The sequence below is a fragment of the Crotalus tigris genome, unplaced genomic scaffold (genome assembly GCF_016545835.1).
Source record: "Crotalus tigris isolate CLP2741 ecotype Arizona unplaced genomic scaffold, ASM1654583v1 scf7180000024282.1769268, whole genome shotgun sequence".
NCBI lineage: Eukaryota > Metazoa > Chordata > Lepidosauria > Squamata > Viperidae > Crotalus > Crotalus tigris.
The window spans coordinates 1,456,133-1,483,842 of NW_024100454.1; the positions used below are offsets into that span (position 1 = coordinate 1,456,133).

At 37.3% G+C, this 27,710-nt stretch overlaps 3 protein-coding genes across 4 annotated transcripts in view; 2 read left to right on the top strand and 1 right to left on the bottom strand.

Annotated features, from left to right (window-relative positions):
- Positions 1-4,524, top strand: part of LOC120299218 (glycerol-3-phosphate dehydrogenase 1-like protein) — a 67,419-nt gene extending 62,895 nt beyond the window's left edge. The window contains exons 9-10 of the mRNA XM_039323809.1: positions 1,307-1,413; positions 3,435-4,524. Coding sequence (XP_039179743.1) covers positions 1,307-1,413; positions 3,435-3,531 — 204 coding nt within the window. The 3' untranslated portion in view covers positions 3,532-4,524. The remainder of the gene's footprint in view (positions 1-1,306; positions 1,414-3,434) is intronic.
- Positions 4,525-6,423: 1,899 nt separating this feature from the next.
- Positions 6,424-27,322, bottom strand: LMLN (leishmanolysin like peptidase). 2 transcript variants are annotated; one of them, XM_039323782.1, is made up of 17 exons: positions 27,125-27,322; positions 26,151-26,248; positions 25,898-25,928; positions 24,444-24,526; positions 24,091-24,208; positions 22,946-23,124; positions 21,130-21,235; positions 20,141-20,235; positions 19,769-19,886; positions 18,744-18,851; positions 17,605-17,681; positions 16,865-16,975; positions 16,575-16,644; positions 12,964-13,123; positions 11,118-11,248; positions 10,534-10,747; positions 6,424-10,181 (listed from the first exon to the last, which is right to left on the bottom strand). In XM_039323782.1, the coding sequence occupies exons 1-17, from the start codon at positions 27,275-27,277 to the stop codon at positions 10,081-10,083; spliced, it is 1,953 nt and encodes a 650-aa protein (XP_039179716.1). In that variant the 5' UTR covers positions 27,278-27,322; the 3' UTR covers positions 6,424-10,080. The 2 variants fall into 2 exon arrangements, with proteins under 2 accessions (XP_039179716.1, XP_039179715.1); XM_039323781.1 differs by having other exon boundaries at positions 16,575-16,707; positions 27,125-27,321.
- Positions 27,297-27,710, top strand: part of LOC120299208 (protein mono-ADP-ribosyltransferase PARP14-like) — a 32,033-nt gene continuing 31,619 nt past the window's right edge. The window contains exon 1 of the mRNA XM_039323779.1: positions 27,297-27,375. The gene's annotated coding sequence lies outside the window, so the exon portion shown is untranslated. The remainder of the gene's footprint in view (positions 27,376-27,710) is intronic.

Below are 27,710 nucleotides of genomic sequence, written 5' to 3' on the forward strand. Positions count from 1 at the left end.
CCTTTTCAGACTTGAGAAACAGACTTGGGGCCCTATGAAATTATAATTGATGCAGCCCAGTCAAATACTGAAATAAAACAAGATGTACTAGCTAAAGGAAAACAGGAAGTAATTAATTTATTTAGAAGATTTGCATCTTAAAACAACTCTGGACAGCTCATAAACAGTAAAACTACAAACACCATAAAAGCTATATAGATGTATTTAAAAAATCCAGGGTCTCCAATCATCCTCCCAGGATGTCCAAACAACTATTCTCAAGTTCTCACCACTCTGTCCCAAGGTCTGATTTTAATGTCCTTCTGGAAGACTAAAAGGGTGGGGGGCTGCCAGATTGCCAGGAGGAGTGTTCGCTAAGGGGCTGATGGCATGCAGAGTACAGGCTGACTGCCCATAGCAGTCGCTGCATACCTACACTGTGAAGGGATTATTGGGCAAGCATAGGTAACAGATAGCTACAGATAGGCCAATGCAAACACCTCCCAAATCCCAACTCTGCATTATGTGGAGGTACATGTCCTGAGTGCTGGTTGGTGGATCTGATTTCCTCTTCTGTTCTTTGCTGTTTCAGTTTCCCCTAGCCAGAACATTACATTTGCAGAAATATAAATGGAACACCTATCCAACTATCCCTGAAAAACAGACACATACGTTCCCTGAAGCGCAGTGCAGGAGAAATATGCTTGACCCCCCTAGAAAATCAGGATTTTCATCAGCCTCCAAAGTCCTGTGCTTTCTTAAAAGTCAGCCCTTATAATTGAAAAAAGAAACCCTCATCTTTATAAGTTTGAATTTAGCCTGCTTTCCCACGTTGCAAACACAGGGAGAATGCATACCTCCTAAGCAGATTCCCCACTATTCACTTACAGCGTCTCCTAGAGTAATCCAATTATCATTGAATCCGTATTTCAAAAATGAAGATGGGCTTTATGTTGTTTTCAATGACGACTGAGTAATGTTAGAAGATACAATAGGTCTCTGAGGGTAAATTAATTTTGTGTACCCAGCCAATTGGTTCATTCAATAGTTAAAGTATGAATGCAAGTTTAGTGTCACATGTAGCTTAGCTCTAAATTATATCATTATAATAATAACTTCATATTTTTTTTAAAAAGTGACCATTAAGCTCAAGTAAGTTTAGAAATTGCTCCAAAATCCTGCTTATTTAGTTTATATCGGAAAGTTCAAGGGTGCCATTTCATTGCTAGAGCTTTAAGACGTTTCAGATTTGTTCATCAGTTTATGGAGAATTTAATGCCATTTCTTTTCATTCTAAAACGAGCAATTCATACTTTGCTTATTTTAGACAATTGAACAGTTGGAAAAAGAAATGCTGAATGGGCAGAAGCTTCAAGGACCTCAAACATCAGCTGAAGTCTATAAGATCCTGAAGCAGAAGAATATGGTTGACAAGTAAGTCGTTTGCTTTAAATACTAAATACACCTGTAAGCAGCCATGAGCCATTCAGAACATTTCAACTATAATCCTGGACGTTTTGTTATTTTTGTTGGCTGCAATATTTTCACTAGATAATAGTGGAGAATCATATCTGCCCCCCCCCCTCTCTTGCTCTCTAGCGGTCAGAATTTTTGTAATTCAGTTATGCTAGTCCTTATTTTTGGCATGATTATGATTATTTATTAATCTAAAATTTCAAGTGAAATGACACAACTCAAGCTAATAAAATTCATTTTTTGCTGTTACCCTTATTGGTAAAGCTATTTGGTTGTAGAATGTCCAATTATTTATACACCCAGTGATCATATTTGTACATGTATGTAAAAAAAAATGCAAAGATACTCACTAAGAGGACTTTTTCTTACCATTCTAATTTTTCGTTCTTTTTTTAATTAGTGGGAAATTGTATTCCGATACTTAATTCCATACTTGTGGTATAAAACAATTACTTTCAAAAGATGGACCATCTCTAACTGTTTTAATTGGGTTTTTGTTTCCACGTGATTATATCATGATCTACTGTGGGTAAATTGATAATTCAAGTTTGTCCACAGAGAAACTTAGGACTTCAGTCTTTTTAGATGGCCATTCATTGTGAAGGACATTTAAGTGAACATTTTCAGTTGATTATAGCAATTTGTAAGCTAAACTTGTGAAACAAGTTTCTAACTTATACAACTTGTGCCCTTCAATTCTAACCAAATTGTTATCATCTATTCATGAAATATCAGATGTCCGAATTGCAAGATCAAATGAATTTCCCAAATTATCTATCTAAACAATCTAGTTGGAACTAGATTGTTAGATAGATAACTTGGGAAATAGGGAATGACTGCTTCCTTCTATAGATTTTTTCCCCCATGCTTGCAACCAATACCTATCCAGCCATCTATGGCAGCTCCCAGTGTTTTGATTATAAGGATTTCCTCTTAGACAGTCAGGTGACACTATACAACTTTAGGGCAGTGTTTCTCAATCTTGGCAACTTTAAGACGCCTGGACTTCAATTCCCAGAATTCTGGCAGAATTCTTGGAGTCAAAAGTCCAGACAATTTTAAAATTGCCAAGATTGAGAAATACTGTTTTAGGGATAATTAAACAGCTGTTCCAAATCACCAGACAATGATGGGGTTCTCAATCATTACGACTGAAGTGGTAGCTTCATAATATCTAATGCGAGGACTGCCTAGGTGCAATCTACGGCAACGATTCTGTAGTCTTAAGAGCTAAGTAATAATAGAAATCCAATAGTTAAATCTGTCATATTCTATTACAGCAGGTTGAGAGAAAAACTATCTGGCTTCGCTATTCAGTGATGGATAGTAAAGGGGATGCTCTTTAATAATGCCTCAATTATAATTTCAATCTTCTCTAATGTTTTCATTGTGAAACCAGCTCCACTATCAGTTTTAAGATCAAGACTGTGACGTGCGAAAATAATCTTTATTACAGCCACTTCCAGGGTATTAAAAAAAAATCTGAATGCTAAGAGCATCGAAGCTAATCTCAGCAGCTGATCTTGGTCTTGTACATTTAGGCTAGCAAAAAACATTGTACTGTTTTCCTCATAATGCTTCTCTTTGTGTTCCTGCTGCTTTACAAAGAAGCACTTTTATCTTCTTTTTTTGTTGATGTTCAAAGGTCCCCATCAGATTTATGTGTTAAGCAAGCAGGAAATTTATTGTACTTATGCTAGGCTTATTTAAGAGTGTATTGGACACAGATAAATGACCCAGGTGCCCAGTGGCCTGCAGATAAGTTGGATTATGAGAGTTATATAGCTCAGAGAGTAACCAGAGACCACAAATTTGGAGAAGGCTGTTCTACAAAAATAAGTGTAACAACATGCTAGTTAAAAGAAGATTGCTAGTTAAAATTACCTTAGTGAAACAGATCCTTGTGTACACATCAATGATTATACAGGGTACGAAACAAAACACTGACTGAAGATTTACTTCAACTGCATTTCTCCTAGGTTTCCACTATTCGTAAATATCTACCTAATCTGCTACCAAGGAAAGTCAGTCAAAGAGTTCATCGCTTGCCTGCAAAAGCATCCGGAACACATGTAAGATCCCATACTGCAACCTACCAGTATAGTCTGTCAAGATTTGTCAGCCTGACATGGAGAATAAAGCAAGCAAGCAAGCAAGGTTTCTGTCAACTTGATAATGGAGAATTAAAGCAAGCAAGCAACATGCAAACAAACAAGCAAAAAAGCCCCTGGTATTAACTTCATTGTGGTCTTAAGGAAATTACTCTGTATGCCTTTTGAGTAACCTGCGTCTTAAGGAGCAGTAATTCTGAGATCTCTGGGTAATTTCAATTGGACTTAGCGATAAGAGGGGTGCAAAGGTGACAAGACAAGGTGTATTATTTCCTGTCCCTTTTACTTTATATTCCAAAATTTCCAGCCACTGACTAGCTTGTTCTGCTCTTTCTAGCTCCAGCCTTATTAAAATGCATCCCCTTTCCTCTCTCCATCTTAAATATTCAGTAGTTATATCATGCCTTTTTTCTTCAATTTTCTCTTTGTCCTTACCTTACTACCTTACCTCATTTTTTTTCTTTCATACACAGTGCTTTGACTTTTCCACATTAATATATAAGCCCAAAAGACTCTGCCAAATTCTGTTCAAAAATATAAATCTGCAAAGGAAAATGGATACATCATACTAAGAGACAACACGGCTTACAGCATTTTTAATTAGGCTAAATTCCATTGAGGTTATTTAAAATATTATTCTGGATTATATAATTTGATAGCAGTATTTTTTAAAATAATGTCATTCATCATTCTACAGTATTTTTTGAAAGCAGCCATAAGCATCTTCCATATTTGTCTCAGTTTATAAACAAGTGCATACGTAAATGTGTGCTTCATTTAAGAGAAAACATTAACACTTTTTAGAAATAAGTTTCTTTAATTGACACAATGTTCCCATGATATACAGTACACTAAAAGAAGTTTCCATATATTTAACATACACAATGGAAATATTTTGAACATCAAATAATTAACCAGCTCTTAAATCAACTCACAAATAAATAGAAAATAATTCTGATTTACATCTTGTAGCAAATATTAATTTCAATAATCTGAAACAAGTTTCAGTTTGAGAAATGAGAATTACACATGTAAAAATTAACATTTGTATTTCAGAGCACCAAACTACACACACGTACACAGTGATCTGACACATAGCATTCTCCAGAAATTTCAGGGAAAATAAAGAATCTCAATAATGTTATACTTTATTTGGATAGACATGGGTTTTATCATGTAAAAAGCAATATTTCTGAATTGGTGAATCACTTCTTTGTTTTTCCAAACACATAATTACAATAGCATGAAATACTGAATTAAGGTTAAATTTAAGTTTGTTCAATTGAGTCCAAAGTTCTGGGAATTAAGAATGGTGTATATTAAGTACCATTCTAGAGATTATAATGTATAACCAGGGAAGAGGTATATTACCATAATTTTTAACTGTAATAATTCTATCATTTAAAGTGATTTATAAATGGGAATTCACACACAATTTATAACCTCATTACATTTCTATGCCATTTTTTATTCTTGAAGTCCAATATGGCATACCTAATTCTAATTACAGTATTTTTCATTTTATTCTCAAAAAAGCCCTGTGGGGTTGTGTAAGATAAGTGATATGTATGGTCCAAACTCATTCACAAAGCTTTATAGTGACCTAGTCGATTCCTCTATAACAGTGATGGCGAACCTTTTAGAGACTAAGTGCCCAAATTGCAACCCAAAACCCCCTTATGCATCGTCGAGTGCCGGGTGGGCGTGGCCCATTGGCTGAGCGTGGCCCATTAGCTGGGTGTGGCCCATTAGCTGGGCGTGGCTGCCGTGGTAACGGCAGACTGGGTGAGACTAAAAAGTTCAATCAATCAATTCCAACTTTGCAAGATCTTTTTTTTTCCCGCGAGTTGAAACTTTTTGAACCTTTTTTTTTGCACATGGCAGCGGAAGCCTAAAGCGAAAAAGGTTTATAAAACCCGGCTGAAGGCCTAGGACTGGGGCGACGGCACGTGTGCCCACAGAGAGGGCTCTGAGTGCCACCTCTGGCACCCGTGCCATAGATTCGCCACCATTGCTCTATAATCACTATATGCCAAATTCTTTTTCACTTACATCCACCAATGGATGATTTCTGTTTTGAAATCACCACTTAATTTAGAGTTTGCTTTTCAAAATTAGATTATAGTTTTTTTGATTTGTTACCTTTGCTCTAAAAAGGTAAAGGTAAAAGTTTCCCGTGTCCAGTCATGTCCGACTCTAGGGGGGGGGGGGATTGCTTATTCCTGTTTCTTAGCCGAAGGGGCCAGCATTGTCTGAAGATGCCTCTGTGGTCATGTGACTACCATGACTATACCCCAAGGCACATGGAACGCTGTTATCTTCCCACCAAAGTGGTACCTATTTATCTACTCCCATTTGCATGCTTTCAAACTGCTAGGTGGCAGGAGCTGCGGCAAGTAACCAGAACTCACCCTATCACGTGGCGCTCGGGTCTCTTTCCAGCTGACAAGCTCAGGGTCTTTAACTCCTAAGAACTGGTCTTTAACTCCTAAGAACTTCAAATAATCAAATATTCAGTGCAATTATTCGTTTTAAAAATCTAAGCTGCCTGAAAAACTTGGTGTGCTTGAAGCAAAGTTGGCAACTATTATTAAAATGTTGGCTTCACTGTAGGAAGCCATTTGTCTGACGAGATATCCAACTTATATAAATCAATTCCTTCTTTCTTCCCCCCCCCCTTTAAAAAAGGCATCTCTTTATTAGACACAACACTGGTTTCCAAATGGTCTTATAACTGGTGACACTCTGGGGCAGGATTTTGAAAATTGTGTTTTATGGTACTTAAGCATTCTGTAATTAACCTGAAGGGGTTCTGTAAGAAACCAAGAAGGGGAAAAAATCCACTTAGTACTTTTTGTTTTTTGCTCAGGGTTTAGGGATATTTGTTTTTTAAAAAAAACATACAGGTAGTTTTTGACTTATAACTGTTCGTTAAAGATAGTTCAAGTTTACATCAGCCAGGGAAAAAGTGCTTTATAACTTTTATTTGCCCTTACGACCTTCACACCATCCCTGCAGTCACATCATTGCAATTTGGGCGCTGGAAAACCAGCTCACATTTATAACTGTTTGCAATATCCTGTGGTCACGATTGCAGCGTGTAACCTTTTTTTGCTGGTTTCCAGCAAAAATGCATCCACTGGAAAAGCCACATTCACTTAATGATGATTTGCTTAATGCCTATGGTAAAAATGATCGCAAAATTAGATCCAGTCACATGATGACTCAATTTATGACTTCTCCAACTTAAGATGGAAACTTCAGTCCCAATTGTGGTCATAAATTGAGGACTACCTGTAACAGGTTTGCTGTTTGCTGGAATATTTCTAATGCAGGAAAGTGGTTTAAGTTTGGGACTGGATCATTAACTGCTACCATGTTCTTGTTCATACAAAGAATCTCAGATTAAAACAATCACACGTCTGTATCATAAATTGTATTGATATAACCATGTTTACATATAACAGTAAAACAGTCAAAATCTCTTTAAATGTTGTGTGCTCTCACATTATACTTTCTTCCTAGCCGTTTCTCAAAAGAATCAACTAGAATCCAGCAACAAATTAATCATTTCTCAGTCAAGAATGCCATGGCATTATTTTTATAGCAACATTACATCAACATAGATATAAATACTTACAAAATCAAAAAATGAATGCAGTGCAATTGTTTTACTTCAAGACAGACAGGGAAAAAAAGGTTCAAGTATTTAAAGCATCCTTTCAAGACACTCGTTTTTTTTACATTGCACATATAAAAATAGTTTCTCTTCCTTATTTTTACAGACCTGTTTCACACTAAAATTTGAGCCGTGTAACCATTTAGATTAGAAAATGAACTCCTATTCCTCATTCAAAGTATACACATTTCTCAATCCTAATATTTTATTGCTATGCTCAGGATTTCCATCCCACCCTCCTTTCCCTTTATTTAAGACTAATCCAGGGTGTGTAATATAAGCAAATTCTGTCACACATTCTTTAGTCAGCCTTTGCTTGTTGTGGAGCAGAGGTCCCCACCCTTTCCGGCTTAGCAGCCCAGCTGGGGTGGGAGGGAGAGGGAATGGTTTGTGTGAGCGGTAGGGGCACACGCAGCTCCATTTGTGCAAGCAGCAGATACATGTACCTGCCATTCCTGCAAATGGAGGTTTACACGTGAGCGCCTGCCACTTGTGCAAGTGGAGCTGCGTGCATGCACCCACCCACCCCTCATGCAGCCCGGTTCTGAATGGGCTCCGGCCCATTAAGGGGCCACAGTCCAGAGGTTGGGAACCTCTGTGCTGGAGAGAAGCCACTTAATTTTCACCATTTTCTTTCTAAAAATAAGGACTACTGTAGAAAAAAATGTTATCCAACAGGCACTATTATAGATTTTTCCTTTAGGAGCAACTATACTCTGCTTTGATAGAAGAGTTCTTAGGATGGGTCCCATCTAAGATTCTTGTCTAGTCCCACGGTCTAGCCTGCTTCTACTGGAATATTTCACCAGAAGCTTTAGGAGCATTCCTAGTCACCATCTCTATTAGTCACAGCTTTCAGGATATGAAACAACATTATGACTACATAGTCTTTGCTCCCCAATCTGGGAAAAAAAATACCACAACTAGGTCCTTGAACATTTTTCATTCTCCAAGAAACTGGAATATAAAAATTATACACTAAATTTTTATATAATGTGCAGTTTTCTGTGACACGGTAATTAATCTGTGCCCTCTAAAAAGTATATTTAAGTTCCAATAGAAGAGAATATATGTAGTTCAGGGTTGAACTGTGAAGTCTTAGGTGCTCTCCATGCTTGGTTGTTTCTTTGCAGTTGTTTCATTACCTGATTAAGTACCATCATCTGTGCTAGTAAGTGTGGGGTTTGCTTTGTTTATACACAATGTATATGTGAGAATGGTTAATAGCAACTACATAGGACAGACAGGTAGAAAACTAGTAGAGCACACCCACAAACACCAACTAGCAATCAGAAGAAGACATGATGAACACTCCTTAATCTCACAAAACAAGAGCAAACTCAACCGTGGTTTCAACTGGGAAACTGTGAGCATCCCAGACCAATCTTGGATGCTTGGCATTTCCTGGATGCTTGGCATTCAAAGCCATTTACATTTATACACATTCAAGAGACAATAAAAAAGCTAAAAAGGAAACACCCCCCCCCGAACACATCCTTTCCAATAACCAACCACATCCTTTCCTGCTTATAATACACCCGTATTATAAGCAGGAATTAATACCAGACAAACAATAAATACCCTAATCAAGGAACTACCAAGGAGAAAACCACACCCACACAAAACCCTTGTAAGGCAAGATAGTGCTTATAAACAGGGAGAAAACCCCATACTCTCTAGCACTGATGATGTTATCTAATCAGGTAATGAAATGTCTGTGAGCAAACAACCAAGTTTACAGAGCATCAAGAACTCCACAGTATATGTAAGCCCTTGTATTCCCTAACATAAATTTAAAGTTAACTGTTCTTTCATCCAACAGCCAAATGGGGTCGCTTGGTAATAAAATTATATTTTTGCTACAAAGTAATCTATATATTATCTCTAACATTTTCCCACTGTTATCACCTTTTCCCTAAGTATTAAGCACTACAATCTAATGGTGAAATGTGTCATCACTTCAATCTTTTCTAAGACAACTGGGATGGGGTAGGTATAGATTACTAATCTTTGCATGTTTCATAACACAAGGGAAATATCTATGAAAACAATTAAATTACTCAAATTACCTGGTAAGAAACAAAGTATGTAGCCCAACCAAATTTAGTTACTCAGAAACACTGTACTGTAGGCTCAACTGAGTTCAAGGAAGCTTACATCCCAGCAAGCATACTTTGTTTCTAGCCTTTGAAGAAAAAAGCCATTGAAGAATAGTTTTGCTTACTGTTAAAATGGAGATATATTTTCATTCAAATATTCTAAAAGTGCATATTGTGCAGCTGTTGAAAAGCTCTTTCATATTTTGAGCAGCAAAAGCTTCATAGAAGAAATAACTTGGAATCACCAGAGTCTACCGAGTAACTCTGGAAGCATCTTAACACCAAAGCCAAGACGCTCTTAGTTTTGAATTCTCCACTTAATGCTGAGTTGTTATTAACAGTAATGGCAACTGATTTTTATGGCTTTTGACTAAAGGAAACTGAGGTATATCTCTGTCAAAAGATGCCAAAACAAGAACCCAACTACAAAATTATATCATAGAGAATTGCACATAATAAAAAGTTCACCCAGAAGAGTGTCAACCGAAGGCATTAAACTACACTGGCAAATTTGTTCCTCCAAATTTGTTATCAATGTGAAAATTAGACATTTCGATCAACACTAGCTCTTCATTGAGATAACCTTCTAAATATTGTCTCTATCTTTCTAGAAACTTTAGTCAGACTTTCCTAGTTGGACTCCTTGCAAAATGTAGACTGCCCTTCTGGACAGCTCCTTCAAGATGGGATTAGCTGTAGGGGACCTTTGACAAATCTTTGACAAAATATGCACATTTTAACTCCATGCACACAGAAGAAATCCAGCTAGTAATGGAAACAAATTCACCATCAGTAGCCACAGAGTTATTACCAGGCTGGGAGAACAGGAACACAGATCTGAAATAGAAGAAAATAGTACAAAGACAAGATAAATAGTAATTGTACAGATGCTCTTCATGTACTCCGAAGAGCATTTAAAATATTTCCTATCTCCTACCCCTCAAAAAGAGTCAGAAACTGAGATGCTTCAGGAATTGAGGAATTAATTTATCAAATAAAAGACTGAAAAAATCATAACTGATTGTTTGTGTGAATGTGTCAGAAATATTTAGAGCAATGAAGAATAGCCACAATCGTTCTTATCCTCTGCCTAAGTGATTGAAGCTTATGTCATTCTTTCTGTTAAAAATCAGAAATAAGTATAATTAAATGGAGGAATTCTAAAAGTTTTATTCTGATTTTTACTTACCAATAGGTACAACTCTTGTTAAATTAGCAACTGGAGGGGGATCTTGTTCAGGAGGACAGAAATTGCAGAAATCCAAGCACGCTGGGCAAATTAGATTCCCCATATGTAGCCATCCATTCATCTGAATATTCACTGTGAGAATTTGACCTGAGTGACTACACAAATATGCCATGTCCTTGACCCAAACAGTCAGTCCACGGGGAGAGCAAGAAACCTTCGGAATAAAACCAAATATGATATGTTTACAAAATAGATTGCACAGAGAAGCCATTTCATTACAGCAGCTTTTTTTTTAACCTTTCATGATGTATTTTGTTTCCAATCTCTTTGCATAAAGAAAAATGCAACTGTATTAGTGCTTTCCAAACAATTACTGCTAAGAACAATGAGGAACCTTTTGCAAATTACTTAATCAGTAAATTGATAATTGTATAGTTTTTTTTCCTTAGCATTCTTAGAAAAGTCTAGTCATGTAACACTTGCCTAGGTATAGAAAACATGCAACAAATAATTAAATTAGTAATCTAATTATTTTAATATAACAGAGCAGTACAAAATGCAAAATTAAATTGTGTTGCAGTTACCTGATAACACCCACTACCCCAATCAGGATAACTCAGTTTCTTTCTGCACTGTTCCATAATGAAAGCTGACTTTTGAATGAGGCAAATGGAATTTGGCCCATATTTCTCTGCACCATAGTTTCTGAAAGGATCTACAAAAAAAAATTGCAGTTTTCTGCTAAGATCTATCAGATTACAGAGACAACAAAATTATCAGATATTACTAGGACATTTACATCATAAGCAGAGCTGTTAGTAAATTATTTTCCTAACTTGTTCACCAACTTTATCATTTATTCAGTGTACATGGCTGTCCACTAGGCAGACACAAATGTGACATTTTGAAGAAGGCACACATGATTTAAGACTGACATGTAGCAAATTTAAAATCAATAGCATTGTACAGTTATTAAAACAAATATATTCCCACGGTGAGCCATATGTTCATCATGGGCAGGCATTTCTATGTAATGATGATCAACAGCCATTGTCATGCTCTCTGTGATGCTTGCACTAATTGATAAAACAAGTTTTAGTAAATGAGCAAGCAACGTATAAGCATTCAAGATATAAATGCATTTACTGAACTTCAACTGTTTAGAAGGCATCAAGAAGACATATTGTTTTCTGCTGCACCTTTATATAAAAAGAATTTTAAATAACACAGATTAGTATCAGACAAATACTATTTTCAATTTATGCCATCAGTGGTACCAAAAGGTTTTGACAGAAGCTCAGTTATGATGACAGAATGTGATATAACTTCAGACCAAGGATAACCAGTATGCATATATGAATTGGGGTATATACAAAACAGGGAAAACCCGTAACACAGCATAATGCATTCTGTGCTTTTTGGGACCAGCTGTCCTTTTAGCCACAGCATAGCTGTTTCCCATAAAAAAAAAAAAATAGCCTCGTTCGATTCTGTGCACAGAGCAGAATACCTGATTGCCTCTTCTAATTCAGGTCACCCAAATCCAGATATTCTACCACACAACAGCTCACACATGAACAATTTTGCCCTTCCCTACTTATGGAATGGCTAGGATAGGGTGAAGGTGTGGGCAAAGCAGTGCAAGATAGAATAACACCTCTGCCAAATCCTAAACATTTCACATACAGTACTGGTAAAAGAAATCTCAAGTAATATTTCAGGGTAGGGAAAAATATTAAAATAGTAGGTCCCCTAAAGATCTATGCAGCCACCATGCATTGACCATAAAACACGATTGTTACAATTCAAATAGCATATATATTTGAAGTTCTTGCTGTCTCATAGCTCTAAGGCTTCTTCTTTCAGAGTGACCTGGGATCACCTAGCACAGGGGTGTCATTCAATTTCATTGAGGGCCACATCAGCAGTGCGTTTGCCCTCAGGGGGCCAGGTGGTGTGGCCAGGGTGGGTGCGGTCTACTGGGTGGGCGTGGCCAGCTCCACATCATTTGCATCAGGGGTGCCTTGGGGGCCTGGGCAGGAGTGGGATAGATCTAAGGGTCTCTGGCAGAAGGGGGTGGGACCAGGGCAAGTGCCAAGGCATGGTCCACTGGAGGAGCCTCACTGTTCCTCTCAGGCCATGTGGGGGGGGGGCTTATGCAGCTAAGATTGAATGCATTTCAGCATAGATGGCCACCACAAAATTGTACATTGGCTCCTGGCCGGCCTGGGCCAGGGCCCAGGCAGAGGGGGCCATTCCCTCACTGTTTCCAGGATAGCTCCGCGGGCCACATGAAACCATTTCGCAGGCCGTATCTGGGCCCCGGGCCTTGTGTTTGACATGTTTGACCTAGCATATTGTGTTAAATTTGAGTCAAGCTTAAGCTACTGAATATGACCAAAGGTGGAATCAAGTATAAAACCAACTCACCTGGTTGGTTTTCCAGTATCCGACAATCTGAACTGCGCTGAAATTCACCGCTTAAGTGCCAACTAAATTCTTGACTAAAAGGGCAGTAGTCAGCAATTTCAACTGATCCACCATAATACGGCAAATCTTTTGGCAACACGCCATACAGACGATCAAAATACTGTAAAGAGAAAAAAGTTATCATAAGGGCAAGGAAAAGTTAAATTACAGTAACAACATTTGGCAATAACTGCATCTTTATTACTAATAGAGATATTATATTCACATGCAGTGGCTTCAAATTAAAGGAAACTAGCTAATATATTGTCGCTGCAATTGTTACTAGAATTAAATCTGTCTCAGGATGTGCTTTTTGATAGTAACGGCTGTTGACAAATATATTGTATTCTGATTTTAAATATGCAATTAAAAAAACACAAAAAAGAACAAAAACATTTAAAAATGTAATATACACCCAACAAATACATTGTTATACTACAAAAAAAAGAAACAAAGGAACAAACAAGTTCCCCAAGAAGTAACATATTGAATTGACATATGTATTTAACATTGTATTAAATTACATATAAAATTTTCTCTATTCTTATAAAATAGCGTGCAATCTATGCCAAAGGAAAACATATTGTGTCATATTTTGATTAGTAGATAAAATGATCTTTTTAGTAATTGTTTATGTTGTGACATGTAAGCTTGTGCTGTTGCAATGCACTATGCTTAGAAAGTGACATAATTTGTTTACTGTCATCTCACTAAAACATTTTCAAGAAAAATATCAAGAGTATAACATTAAATTTATATACAGTAGTACAATGAGGTCTGATTTTACAATACTGTACGGTGCTCCTATTCAATTTGCCCAGTCTGTAACTGTATGCCTGCTCATTGTGAAATACATCTACAACTATGCTAATTTCAGCAATAATTGTTTTAGCAAGGCTATTACGTCTGTGTTTCCCCTCGGGCAGGGATGTGAAACCTGAGACTTATGGATTATAAATAGCCCCAGAGCACGGAGACTTGGCTGCCGAAATGCAAAATATCCAATTTTAAAGTGTTTCCTAAAGCTAAAGTGGAATAAGGTTTGAAATAAAGGTTCTCTATTCCATTTTTTTACTTTAATCCTTTAAAATTGGCCCATATTAAGTACGTAATATTGAAATCTAAATTGTAATATTGATAAAAAAATCCTTTCTCAATATTAAAAGCTATCTAAATAGATTATTAACTTTAAACACACTGTACAAAGTGTATTGAAACAACATAATGTACTAAGAGAATGGTGGCAAACCTGTGGCAAGGGTGCCAGAGGCGGCACTCGGAGCCCTCTATTTGGGCACACGTGCTGTGGCCCCAGCCTTGCCTCCCCGTGACCCTCTCCTCACCAGCAGCCCCCCTGGAGGAGAGTCACCCCCAAGTGTAGCCAACACGGAGCAGCAAGGACATGCCAAGGACATGGCAGCCAGGCAGCGTAGACAAGACTCTGCCCTCATGCCCCATCTTGCACAGTTGATGCTGTGCGGGCAGAGGGCATGACCGCCATGGCACTGCTGGGCTGCCTGGACAATATGCAGTGGGCCCTGGAGGTGGTGAGTGGCCCTGCGGGCAGGTAGGGTGGGGGACGGGGCGGGGCAAGGGGTGGAGCAGGGGTGAGCCCAGTTTTTGGGCACTCAGTCTCTAAAATGTTCGCCATCACTGTACTAAGATTTATAACAACATAATAAATGGGGGGGGGAATATTTCTACCTCTTCCAGTAATATTATTGTGTCACCCAATGACCTGCCAGAGCCCTCCAAAAGTTTGAGAAACTGAGCTACCTATCCCTGATCTCATGGTCATATATTCCATTAAAGCATGTATTGTTTAGTTAGGGTTTGTTGAACAAGAATGAAGAAGTGGATTCCTTTCACAGGATAAGTCAAACCTAACAAGGCACAGTATGGTTTAGCACACTGTGAGAATTCAGCCAATGCTGTATACAAATATAATTCTAATCATGCTTGGTAGCTCCTACCTTACCTCCCTCTATTGCTGTTGAAGCTACAAGAATGCTTCCACAGCTGGCTGACGTTTAGATATGATTAACTTCTATTTAGATGCAGTTTAGCTTTGGTAAGATTAAAAGCTAATTAATGAGATACATTTGGTGGAGAGGTTAAGACATCAGGCTAGAAAACTGGGAGACAATGACTTCTAATCTTGCCTTCGGCACAAAGCCAGCTGGGCAAACCTGAGCCAGTCCCTCTCGCTTTCAGGCCTAACAAGGTGGCCGTAGCAAACCCTTCTGAAAATCCTGGCCAAGAAAATTTCAGGGACTTATTTAGGCAGCCTCTTAGAATCGGATATGATTGAATGGGGAAAAAAAGAAAAAAATATGGGAATGTTTAACTCAATATTATGATGCTTGTAGACTTTTACTTTATTCATTATGATTCATTTTTTTGGATTGTTTCTCTCTGTCATCTTTTAAAAGAACTTAGTATTTAAAAAACAGAAGAATGCATTTCGTTTAACTTCATTGCCAATGGGTAAGATTGAGCCGTTTTCCTTCAAGTGTAATCATGCAGATTTCAGTTCCTTTTAAGTTCAAAAGAAGTTGGATTCATTAAAAAAAACACTGATCTAAATCCCCCCCCCTTTTTTTTTTTTGCTATGCTGAAAAGAGTAGCCAAGAGGCAGGGATGGTGAAAATAAAAGATGCCATCTTAATATTATAAGAAGACATAGGATGTCCTTATAATATTAAACCTGGATTCACACAAACATGTTGAATGAGGATGCATGGCTTTTCACACTGTTTAAACCAGTGGTTTTCAACCTGTGGGTCGGGACCCCATTTGGGGTCGAACGACCATTTCACGGGGGTCGCCAAACAACGCAGTCTGCCATTTTTTCCCCCCTTTTCCTTAGCTGTGCTACTACTCCCTTTTATTCTATTGGCTTTTGAAAGTCAGTAGAATAGACTCTCTTGAATAGAGTCTAATTCTATTGGCTTTCAAAAGCCAATAGGAATTGTCCAGGCTATCTCTGCCCTGCTGAGCCCGCCAAAAGTCCCATTCTGCAAACGGTGCTGCACCAGTTGAGTAGTCTTCAACTTACAACTGGTTGAGTAGTCCTCGACTTACGACCGGTTGGGGGTCGCGGCATTAAAAAGGTTGAGAACCACTGGTTTAAACCTAATCAATATAGTTTATAACAGAAGATGGTTATGATCATCTTACGACTTTCTATTGTCTTTTTTTCTTCCTGCTTTTTCAAGCAACAAGGTATCTCTCTAGGATGTTTTATTTCCCATTTGGGGGATTTAGGTAGTTTAAAGAGGCAAAATGGTTATCTTAAGTCTTTAAGAACCTTCAAGCATCTATCTTGCCCCCTAACCCTTCCCCACTTGACAGAATCGGTGCAACTATAGGTATACGAAAGGGCACTAGGAATGCTTTAAGCCTTTGCAGGACATGAGGCAATGATAAAACCAAAGTACCTATTACCTAATACATAAACCCTGGCATAGCGCATTGAGGGAATACAGCTTTTGGTTTAACGCTGCTTCTGAATAAGGTTATTAATTCAGAAGAATGAGACATGCTTTTGTTTCATGTGTCATATAACATACCTGATATTCCTGAGGCAACTGCTGAGAGAACTTCTGTAAATTGCACACTGCTACTGCTCTTTGGTCCTGCCTGCATGTTAATTGTAATGGATTACTTCTCAGAGTGTCACAATATGGGGCTACTGGTTCTTTTCTTAAGATTAAAAACAGAACAGCGGTTAACATGTTATATATATATATGTATATGCTTCGGCGTGTTAATAAACACTACTTATTATTCACAGTAGTTAATGGGTGAGGACAATTTCAGAGCCATCACTGAACATGCAGCGCACATATATTATTCTTACTTTCTCCGTTGCTGATTGATCCAAAACTTGCAGCTTTTCATCACAAAGTCGCAGCCTTTTCCTCGGCCCCATTCTAGTTTTTCCGCCATACTATAATTGGCTTGATACCAGCTGCAAAAATAGCAAGTGGAAATGGAAATGGTTCTTTAGAGTCCAACTTTCTGAACTATTAACAACAAAGAATCAAAGAGTTAATAATCTTAGGGATTATTAGGTTGTAAAGACTCCTGGTCCTCCTTCCCAATACTTAAGCTTATTCAGTAATATATACTCTAATAAACAAATGACAAACATTAATTTGTCTGGTTTTTTGAGCTATAAACCAGGAGTCGCCAACCCCTGGTCTGTGGCTGGGTGCCGGGCTGCAGCCCGTTCAGAACAGGCCGCGGGATTGATGGGTGAGCGTGTGTGTGCATGAAGTTGCATGGTCTGCTGAGCTGACAAGGTTGCCGCTATAAACCATTGGGAATGTGTTGTAACTGACCGCACAAAATCTACCATAAACACCGTTTAACTCTATCTGACTCGGCATCTATCCACCAGCTGCTGCTATTCTCTTCCATGTCTTTTTATGCATTTCCGACAGTGCAGGGAAATCCATGGCCTGTTAGGAAGTATCTTCTACTGTCTACTTCTGCTATCTTCTACTTACAAGGGCTCTGCAACACTTCGGAAGTAATTTAGAAAGCACTACGCTATTGTTTAAGTAATATTGTATAGCTACAATGTATCTTTTTTACCCAGTGTCTTCCATTAATGCCAGAGTAATCCGGGAGAAGACCCTGTTCTGTGTTTGTGATCCAGTCATTGCTTCATTCTGGAATTAATCAACATCAATAATAGTTAACTTCAGTAAAGCAAACAGAGAAATAGCCTGTATTTTGCGGGAAGCAAACTATTTTTGCCAATAGTGAAACATATTTTATTACTTTAACAATCACAGTGAAATTAGGAGTTGTTCTTGGGATGTCAGGGAGCTATCTATAAATTACATTCATGATTATTTTCTTATAATAAGAAATAGAACAATAGACTATAGACCAGTGATGGCGAACCTTTTAGAGACCGAATGCCCAAACTGCAACCCAAAACCCACTTATGTAATGTCGGGTGCCAGGTGGGCATGGCCATTGTGTGGGCGTGGCCCATTGGGTGGGCATGGCTTTGGTGATAATGGCAGACTGGGTGGGACTAAAAAGTTCAATCAATCAATTCCAACTTTGCGAGATCTTTTTTTTTTTCCCTGCGAGAAGTTGAAATTGATTGATTCTTTTTTTTTTGCACACGGCGGCGGAGGCCTAAAGCGAAAAGGTTTCATAAAACCCAGCTGAAGACGTAAGACTGGGGCGACAGCATGCGTGCCCACAGAGAGGGCTCTGAGTGCCATCTCTGGCACCCATGCCATAGGTTCGCCACCACGGCTATAGACTATAAAAGAATGGAGAACCTAAATTTATTGTAATTGACTGTAATTGCCACCATGAATGCTTCTAAATTATAAATATAAATGAACTTTCATTCCTGGTGTGGTATCTTGACAAAGATATCTGCATCTTTCCTTCACATACTAAACAATCAATTTTGTATTATTTACAATCTAATATAGAACTCTTCTCTACAACCTTCAAAATAAAGGAATTAAATAAGTCCAGGTATGTAGGAAAAGAGTAGAATATATTCTCTGGTGGCTTTTAGTTATTAGCTAATGATTTATACCTGTATTTACTCTGGCTGTATTGATCAATAAAAAAAAATCATTCTAAACATCCTTGAGTTTCTCTATTACTACTTGCTAAAGACAAAACCAGTTGAGATTCCACAGGCTAAATTTCGTATTGGAACAACCCTATGTATATCTATATATTAATTGATTACTAACCTCTAATAACCGTTTCTCCCAGTGATTAAGCTCTGTACCTATGCCACCTTGATTTTCCAGTTCCATTCCTTCTAAATTTGGACAGTCAAAGTGTTTTCTTGCTTCCCTCTTTAGAAAGGTGTTAGACAAATCTCAATATTATTTATTTCAAAATAACGCCTAGTTCATTTTACACATAAAGTTTACATGATATATAAAATGTTACTTTATCCAGCAAAGATTTTTAATGAGAGAACTCTAAGATGCTGTCATGCTTCAGTTAAGTCAAGAAATTTCATTTAAAATTAATAGCACTTGGAAACCAGCAAAAGGGTATGTACTTCTGTGACAGATCATGCAACCTCAACCCCTGCAGTACATTATTATGGAGCACTAGCAATGATTCAATTTTTTAAAATCATTACATATTACAGAGAATGGGAAAAAACACAAATATTTTAATAATTTAAACACAATTGGAGCCTTCAAGAATTCCCCATAAAGTGGAAAAAGAAGCAATAGTGTGGTGCTCAGCATTGGAAGTGGAAGAATTTTCCCAGAACCGTTTTCAGACGTAACAGTGTGTGGCAATTTAGATATTACTGAATTTAACTCCCAGGAGCCCCAGGCAGCAGAATACAATAAGGGATAGTAGTTGAACAAAATTAGCAATACCTGAAAGATTGATAAATTTTCTTGTTCTGCTTTAAAAAATTGAGGGGGGCAGAATATGGAGGCATTAATGTTGTTTCACATCCTGTGGCAGTATTTGAAGGACATTGTAGTTTGGAGAATATGCAACTATAGGTATATTTCCTGGTTTATCTTCTCTTGTCAGTCAGATGACCCACTAACTTCACAGGAATTGGTCTGCAAGCTAAACTGATTTGGGGAGTAAACTGACAATATGAGGAAACATTTTTGACAGAGATTGAGTAGCAGGGCTGAATCTTAACATGTTGAACATGGCTCCCACCATTATTTGCCACTAAGGGTCTAAACAACCAGATCAGATTTTTGTGAAAGAAAATAAAAATAATACTTACAACTACCTTAGGAGTTACCAAAAGGAATACATTATGAGGCAAAATGTTATTATCCCGCACATCCCATAATCTTACTGCTTTACGTATAACTTTATCACTCCACTGATGCACACCAAGGCTGAAAGGAAGACAATTCAGTTGTTACAACTGGGAACCAGGATCAGTTCTTAATATGATCAATAAGCTGAGTCTCAACTATTGAATATATGAGTAAAGTAGCTATTGCATCTTCAAGACAACTGACTTCCAATGCAATTACCACTGAAAACCAGGAAATAATTATGCTGTTTGCATAAGAACTATTTTTAATCATACTCACAAGTACTGTTCAGTGAAATCAGTTTTGTAAAAATTGCAAAGATCAGCATATACCTTTCATTAAATAGTGGCAATCCATTTGCATATCTAGGAGTCAAAGGATTTCCATCATCATCACGATAAAATGCAAAAAGTCCAGCGGAGAAACCCTTAAATAGAAACCCAAAAGTAGTTTACGTTATGTTTATTTAACCCACCACCATTGATAGAAAATTGCTAGGAAAAGAGGAAGAAAGATACAAACCCACATCAAGCTAGCCCTCAACTGGGATCGCTAATTGCATCCCTAACAACATGACAAACAAGACATCACATGATTGCACTAAATTTAAAATCCAATTTTTAGCACTGTCATTAAATGAATCATCGGTAGTCATTAAATGAGAACTTCATATGACCGGAATTTGGAACTTTGCTGACAGCTTCTTTATTGCCTGTTGATTGGAAGCTGGCTTTGAAGCATGCAAATGGCAATCGCATGACGTATGACACTGCAGCAGTCATAAGTGTGAGGATCAGTCATAAATTTACGTTTTCAGCATTGTTGTAACTCTGAATAGTCACTAAACAGGGCAGTCATTAAGTAAGGATTACTTATATATGAAATATTCACAAAAACACAACCATCGCATAAATTCTAGCATAGCATAGCATGAAGATAATATGACTAATACGTTAAATTCCAAAGCAAGTATTAGGGCAATGCCTTATTTAGCCAATCTCAAAGATAAGACATTGAAAAAAACGGTGAATGAGAAAAGGTATAAAGACAAGTTAGAAAATTGGAGAGGACCAAAAATGTTAACAATATTGAAGCTTAAATGTTTATAAACAGTCTTGATTTGCATCCTTTTCCTCTGGGAACTACTACCATCTTTTCTTCTTCCTCATCTTTTAATATTGTGCCTGCTATAGAATTCTAAAGATTGTGATCTTGAATATTTTATAGGTTTTTTGAGCCATAGTATAATTGCTTATACTTTTTTTTAGAAATTTTTCTTTATAGGATTTTAAAAAACATAGCATCAAATACCAGCTCTTACCAAAGCATGAATGATTTCATGTTTCACTGTAGACAACATGCCAATAAACTCCTGTGGTTGAGTTGAAATCATATTTGGACACAGATTAGCATATCCTGCAATTGGTCTGGAAAAATGGTGATACGTTATACAAAATGAGGAAATTAAAAAATGTTAAGCTTCATTGTTACGTGTAAATTCTTTGTATTATCATAGCCTACAAATGTCTAATGAGAAGGAAGGACTCACTGGAGAAGAGGCTAATGCTGAGAAAGATTGAGGGCAATAGAAGAAGGGGATTACAGAGAATGAGGTGGCTGGATGGAGTCACTGAAGCAGTGGGCATGAGCTTAAATGGACTCCAGAAGATGGTAGAGGACAGGAAGGCCTGGAGGAACGTTGTCCATGGGGTTGCGATGAGTCAGACACGACTTTGCAACTAATAACAATGAATGTCTTATATACAAAAATGTCCCTATATTAACCTTTTCTCATGCAAACATTAAATCTGTCGGATGTAAACTCAGAAAAAGGAAAAATGTTCTCTCTTATGCATGGACAACTAGAGTACCTGTATAGATTTATCTATGGACTTTCCTATCAAATATCCATTTTTCCCCTTAAGCTCACTTTTGAGATACTCACTTTTTACTGTGCTAAGAAAAAACTTAATACTAGTCATATAACCAGCGACACAGGCCATACAGAATATTTAGGATTTTCTCAGCTATGGACATAGTCTATGATCCTGAGATGACAACTCTTGGGTAAAACATTTCTCTCCAGACTCCAGATCTTTAATAATTAAGGTGTTAATATCATGTATTTCCTCAAGAAGCTTTAAATAGTTTTCACACATTCGTTTCTGATTTATTTTTCTCATAGCAACTCAATGAAGATAGAGGAGAAATCCAAGCATAAGACCTCAATCATATCACTGGGCCTCAAACTTTTTGGTCTGGGGGAGTCTTTAAATATTGACATGATATAGTTACTTTTGCAACAGAGTTACCGTAAGTAAATCGAGTTTGTGGGATATATAGTGCTACCTGAATATAGCCTCACCTTGCAGGATACTTCTTATCACTTTTGTCTTTTCTAGGCAGATAAGCATATTTTTAAACAAAGGCTGTGCTGCAGCCAACTATTATGTATACAGGGCCAGCAGATTCTGAGGAATAAAAATTGGTCTATCTTTTTGTTAAAATGTTTTTTTAAATGTTAAAAAAAAACACCTTGAGATAGGAAGCATGAAAGTTACCATGGGAGACTCTGCAGGCCAACTCCCCTTCTCCCTCCCCCAGGGCACCACAAGGGGAATCTCTGTGGCATTAAACTATAAAATGTGGCTTCCTATGTAAGCCATTTAGATCCTTGCAGGGATATCATTCTCCTATTATTCTAGCATGGGGAAAACTCAGCCAGCAGGACTCACTTGGAATCCTGTTTCCTGCTGCTCTCTTCACTGAAGTTCTGTGTGACCTTCCCTGCAGTGTAATCACAGAAGGATGCATTATCAGCTGAAGATCAGCAGGGAAGAAGTGAGTGTGGTAGGGTATTTATGGCTTTCTGACTCTTTGGCTACATTGCCCACCCTTCCCTATCTCACTGCTTAAAACAGAATGCATGCAGATAAATCTTCACTGGAAATACTTGAGGTCTGTAGCTCCCCACAGTCCACCTCCTGAGCCAAACTTTCTGAGATTAGGAAACAATGACTTTAGAAAAAAGAGCCAGATCACTCACTTGGAGACATCTGATCAAACCCCGGCCTGGATGGCAAATAAGTCTTTTCAGAACATTTCATCAGATTAGTTAAAGTTAGCCTGGAGATTACCTGTCCATATCTGCTTCTAGCTGACAATATGCTGCGTATGCGATGATGTTTTCTTGGCCACATCTTTCAGTAGTCAGAGCACTAACATACAGTATAAAATCAGCATCTCGAACGCCGTCCGGGTCTGCTTTGCCAACAGTTTGACAATTCCGTCCATTTGTATTACATACCCTACATTGCTAAGACATTACATTTCAAGAAATCAGGGTCAAATAGTCTTCAAATGTTTCTTTATTTAAATTATATTCTGCCTTTATTATTTTTTATAAATAACCCAAAGCAAGGAACATACCTTCCTGTTCCTATTTTCCCCACCCTGTCAGGTGGGTTGGGCGGAGAGCAAGAGAGTCTGGCCCAAAGTCACCCAGCAGGGTTTCATGCCTAAGGTGGGACTAGAACTCATGGCCTGCTGGCTTCTAACCCGATGGTTTCACCACTAAACCAAATTGGTTTCTCTCTTTTAACTCTAAAATGTACAGATTTCCTACTTTTCTTTCTTAGGCTGAAGAAACATTTGAATTAAGATTCCATACTAATTATTTTTAAGGTTTTATACTACTGCTTGTGGCAAAGAAAAGGGGTTTGATAGCTTTCAAAATATTCTAGAGAGCAACATTTCCAAATTCTAAAAGAGCTCTGAAATGACCCAAAGTTCATAAAGAAATCTGAAAAGGAGGAATATAATATTCAAATACAGATTTATCGTATTTTTTCTAGGTTTCTGTTTTTTTTTTTTTGTAAAAAAAAAACTTAAAAATTTTCAGATGTCATAGCACAGCTGTCTTCCTTTTGCCTTGCGCAAAAGGTAACTGTAAGAGTAAATTGCCGTATTACAGACATTCGAAGTGCATCAGGCAAATCAAATTGATATAGGTCAGTGTTTCTCAACCTTGACAATTTTAAGGCATGTGGACTTCAACTCCCCACAGCCAGCATTGCTGGGTGTGGAATTCTGGGAGTTGAAGTCCACATGCCTTAAAATTGTCAAGGTTGAGAAACACTGATATAGGTGCTTTAGCATTTTTTTTAGCAAGTTTTGCCAGTTAGAAGGAAATGTGGTGACTACTATATTTGCATATTTTGTTGGCAAAAATATTCCTGTGTGATTTGATCTACAAATCATAAAAAAAATAAGTCTGAGTTACCTGCAGATGTTCTTCAGGGACTATAACTGGCCCACACTTGGTATGTTCTGCACAGGCTTCTCGACAGTATCTGTGAGGATCATCCTTCTTCCTTAAATACTGGTTTGTTACACACAGTCTTCAATTAAATCATAATCACATATTTGTGAGTGAGATGAATGCACATAACAGTCACACACAAAACAATACCCTAATTGTAAAAGCTATTAAGTATTGTCAAAATGTTAAGTTGCTAATTAAAATTGAGCTGCTCTCTTCCAGAGATGAATAATAATATGCTGACATATGGAATGTACTTGTAAAAATAGATCTCACTGATTCTCCTTATTAAAATTGCTGAAAAATATACATACCTACTTAACAGGACAGTACCCATAGGTTTCCGAACTTGAAATGCCTTCTCTAAATAAGAAATAGCTTGTGGGAAAAGCTTGTTCTAAACAAAAGAAAAATAAAACAATAAAAAAAGGATTTGACACTTTAAAAAATTCCTTCTAAAGATTTAAGTCAAAACCGTAATGACTTTCTAATCATATTTTCACAGCCATAAACTCAATAGAAAAAGTTAGCTTTATTTAAAAAGTTACAGTAACCCCTTGCCAATCCCAAGAGTTCCGTTCTTGAAAACTGTCATAGTTGGATAATTTGTGGTTGGTAAACTTAAGATCTTAGGAATGGGAAACAATTCCACTTGATAAAAGACCTCAGAGATACTATGTCACACCTATAATAAAGTAAAATAGTAAAATCAGAAAACAAGAAGGAATTATAAAAAAACAATAATCCAGAAAAGCATACTGTATGCTTTAGAATACTGGTACTTCTGAAAATATTATTACTTTACTGATGTTTTTTTTTTATGCTGAATCTACTACAAGTAGACAGCTGAGGCACAGATTCTAGTGTTGAAATAAAAGTTCTGAAGAATGAATAGCTGCCTACCTACTTTTGTTCATCAGCCAAACTAGTTGCATTCTGCAAATATGTAACTGAACCTGATGATATGGGAATTCACTTCTTTAATCTGGCAGAAAAGATTTGAATATTTCATTGATCTCTGGTCAATTTTATGCTGTAAAAATTAGACCATTTCTTCAAGCTTTCAAACTAACCTGCTAGGTTCCATCTAACATCTGAGTTAAAATGAAATCAGCCATACAACTCTGATAAAAACCTTTGCATCCATTATGTATCATCTCAGACGGATGTTTCATGACTTTGCAAATAGTCAAATTTTGGAGAGTTGTTCAGGAAAAACTGATGGACAGAAAAATCCCTACAGATACTGACACTTGCATATGATAAACTTACAGATGGCAAGAGGTTACTATATTTATATTATCTATAGAAACAAACTTTTTTGTGGGGAAGGGAACTTCAGAAGAAATCCTAAAAGTTCTTTTTAAAGTTAGATTCAGCTGTGGGATAGAAACAAATTAATCCTAACATATAGTGAATTTTGCTAAATCTGGACTTAAATAAAATGGAATTTGCATAAATGAGGTATAAAGAAAGGAAATGAGAAAATAAGAGTCTGTATCTTATTGCTGACATGTTAATCATGATTAAGGAAATATTATATCTATGCTTCATTAGAGTGATCTAATCCATGCATTGTTTTAAACTAAAAACAAAGAAACTACATTATGACTTAGCATTATGGGTGAATTATATCTGCCCTAATTTTCTAAAACAATTATAGATGTTAGGCAAATTAGAATGCAACCTTGAAAGTATACATCACACAGACCTTTAGCCTAGATTAATTAATTTCATATAAGAAAACAGAATGCAAGAAGTAAATTACCTTTATAAGCTGTTTTTTTTCAGGGAGCAATCTATGAATAGAGACAGCAGTTAGTAGACATTTTTTTTAATCTTCTTAAAGCATTGTTACTACACAAATTACAAATTACTTCACTTCCTATAAAGTCAGGTGCGTCCCATTCCCTTTCCCTTTTCTACTGGTTACTATTTATTTTAGTTACTTGTTCAGATAGGGAAACTGAAAGCTATTCCTGTTAACAATAATAATTTTGGAAGGTTGTTATTATACTTACTCTTCAACACTTCTGTCATATACAGTCTTAATTCTTAGTTGTTCATTAATGTTTCTTTTCATAACTCGATTTTCTTTAAGATAAACTTTGTAAATAACCTGTTTGGAGAATAGGTTCATTTAATAAAACTGCTTTTGTAACTAAACTTTTACAAATCTTAAAATCTATCATGTTTACCTCTGAACTGAAGCATAGATACAGTACAACTGGTTTGTGTTCAGTTCCTAATAACCTCAGTGAGTCTCATTCCTCAGTAACATTTGAGGAATATAGAAACATATTTAATCTGATAAATTGTATGTAAAAGCTTTATTATTTGGTTGTGCATCCTGAATCTTCTATTATTTCTATTTTATATAATTCACCACAAGTATATAGGCAACGTTTCTGAAACAGATCTACGAACCAATTTCAAGTGATTTTCACATTTACAATTTTGAAGTTATTTGCCAAGTTTCTAAAAGGCAATCTTGTATTTTCAAAATATTTTTCTCTGAAACGCCTGCAAAATGTTCAGAACCATAATCTGGCAAATAAAAAGCATACTGGTGAATCGAATCTAACAATGAAAAGTACTAAAGATGTAAAGGGGCTAACTTTCAGGTAAACTGGCTTGGGATTATTACTTCAACAAGCAATTTACCAAGGACTGCACTGATTTAGAATAAACAGTTAAAAACACTGTTTCTGCCTTTTCTTTCGCAACCCATGTATCACGAACCCGGAAACGCTGTTTTGAAATGTGGCTATACTTCTATCAGTGACTTCCCCCCCCCCCCACAATTTGACTCAATAATCTGTTATTCGGTCAACTAAGTCACAGATACGATGGAAGCAGCTCTGAACATTGCTACACTTAAACGAGCAAGCAAAAATATATATAAAAATGGAACGTATGACTTAAGCACCGCAGTTCAGCCCATCTTTTCCCTTCTTCGGACTATTTTGCCTCCCTCTACCGCTAGGATCCTCACCTCCCTGGCACTGGGGATGTGATGGTGACAGAAGGGAGATGCGATGTTAAAGGCGGGGGCTTGAGCCAGCAAAAGCAGCTCAGCCAAAAGAAGGAAAGCCGAGAACGGGTTGGAAAAAAGGAAAACTTCCTGTTCCGCCGAGGCGGCCGCCATCTTGGCCTCTTTCTTCCCGAGTTCCGTATCACCAAGGTGTCGGAACCGGAGCGAAAGCGTGCAGCTCCTAACAGCCAATGGGAAATCACGGAATTACGGTAGAATTAATACTATTGGTCATACCTCGGCACAGAGGGGCGGAGATAGAAGGAGCAGGGCCTCTAGGGTGCGCGAAGAAAGGGCAAGGTTAAGAGCTACGTTACGTGTACTTCTGCTGTCGATCAGATTGCTGGCGGTATCTGCGGACCTGTTCGATTGAACATCGCTGAATGGGACAGGCAGAGATCCAGTAGCAAATGCACACAGAAGACTGTTGCTGTGCAGGGCAGTTATGTAGTTTCTCATTTACAATAGACTTTCCAGTACTAATTAGTGTAATTAAATGAAGATTACTTGTACCTTGGAGCCAAATGATGTTGGCAGGGCTTTAAAA

Excerpts from the sequence above, each read along its gene's own strand:
- LMLN (XM_039323781.1), bottom strand. The coding sequence starts at position 27,277 with ATGGCGGCCGCCTCGGCGGAACAGGAAGTTTTCCTTTTTTCCAACCCG. Across the intron at positions 23,125-24,090 it reads TCCCTGAAGAACATCTGCAG|CAATGTAGGGTATGTAATAC; the intron begins GTAACTCAGACT and ends GTAATGTCTTAG. Across the intron at positions 13,124-16,574 it reads AGTTGCCTCAGGAATATCAG|TATTTTGATCGTCTGTATGG; the intron begins GTATGTTATATG and ends TTCTCTTTACAG.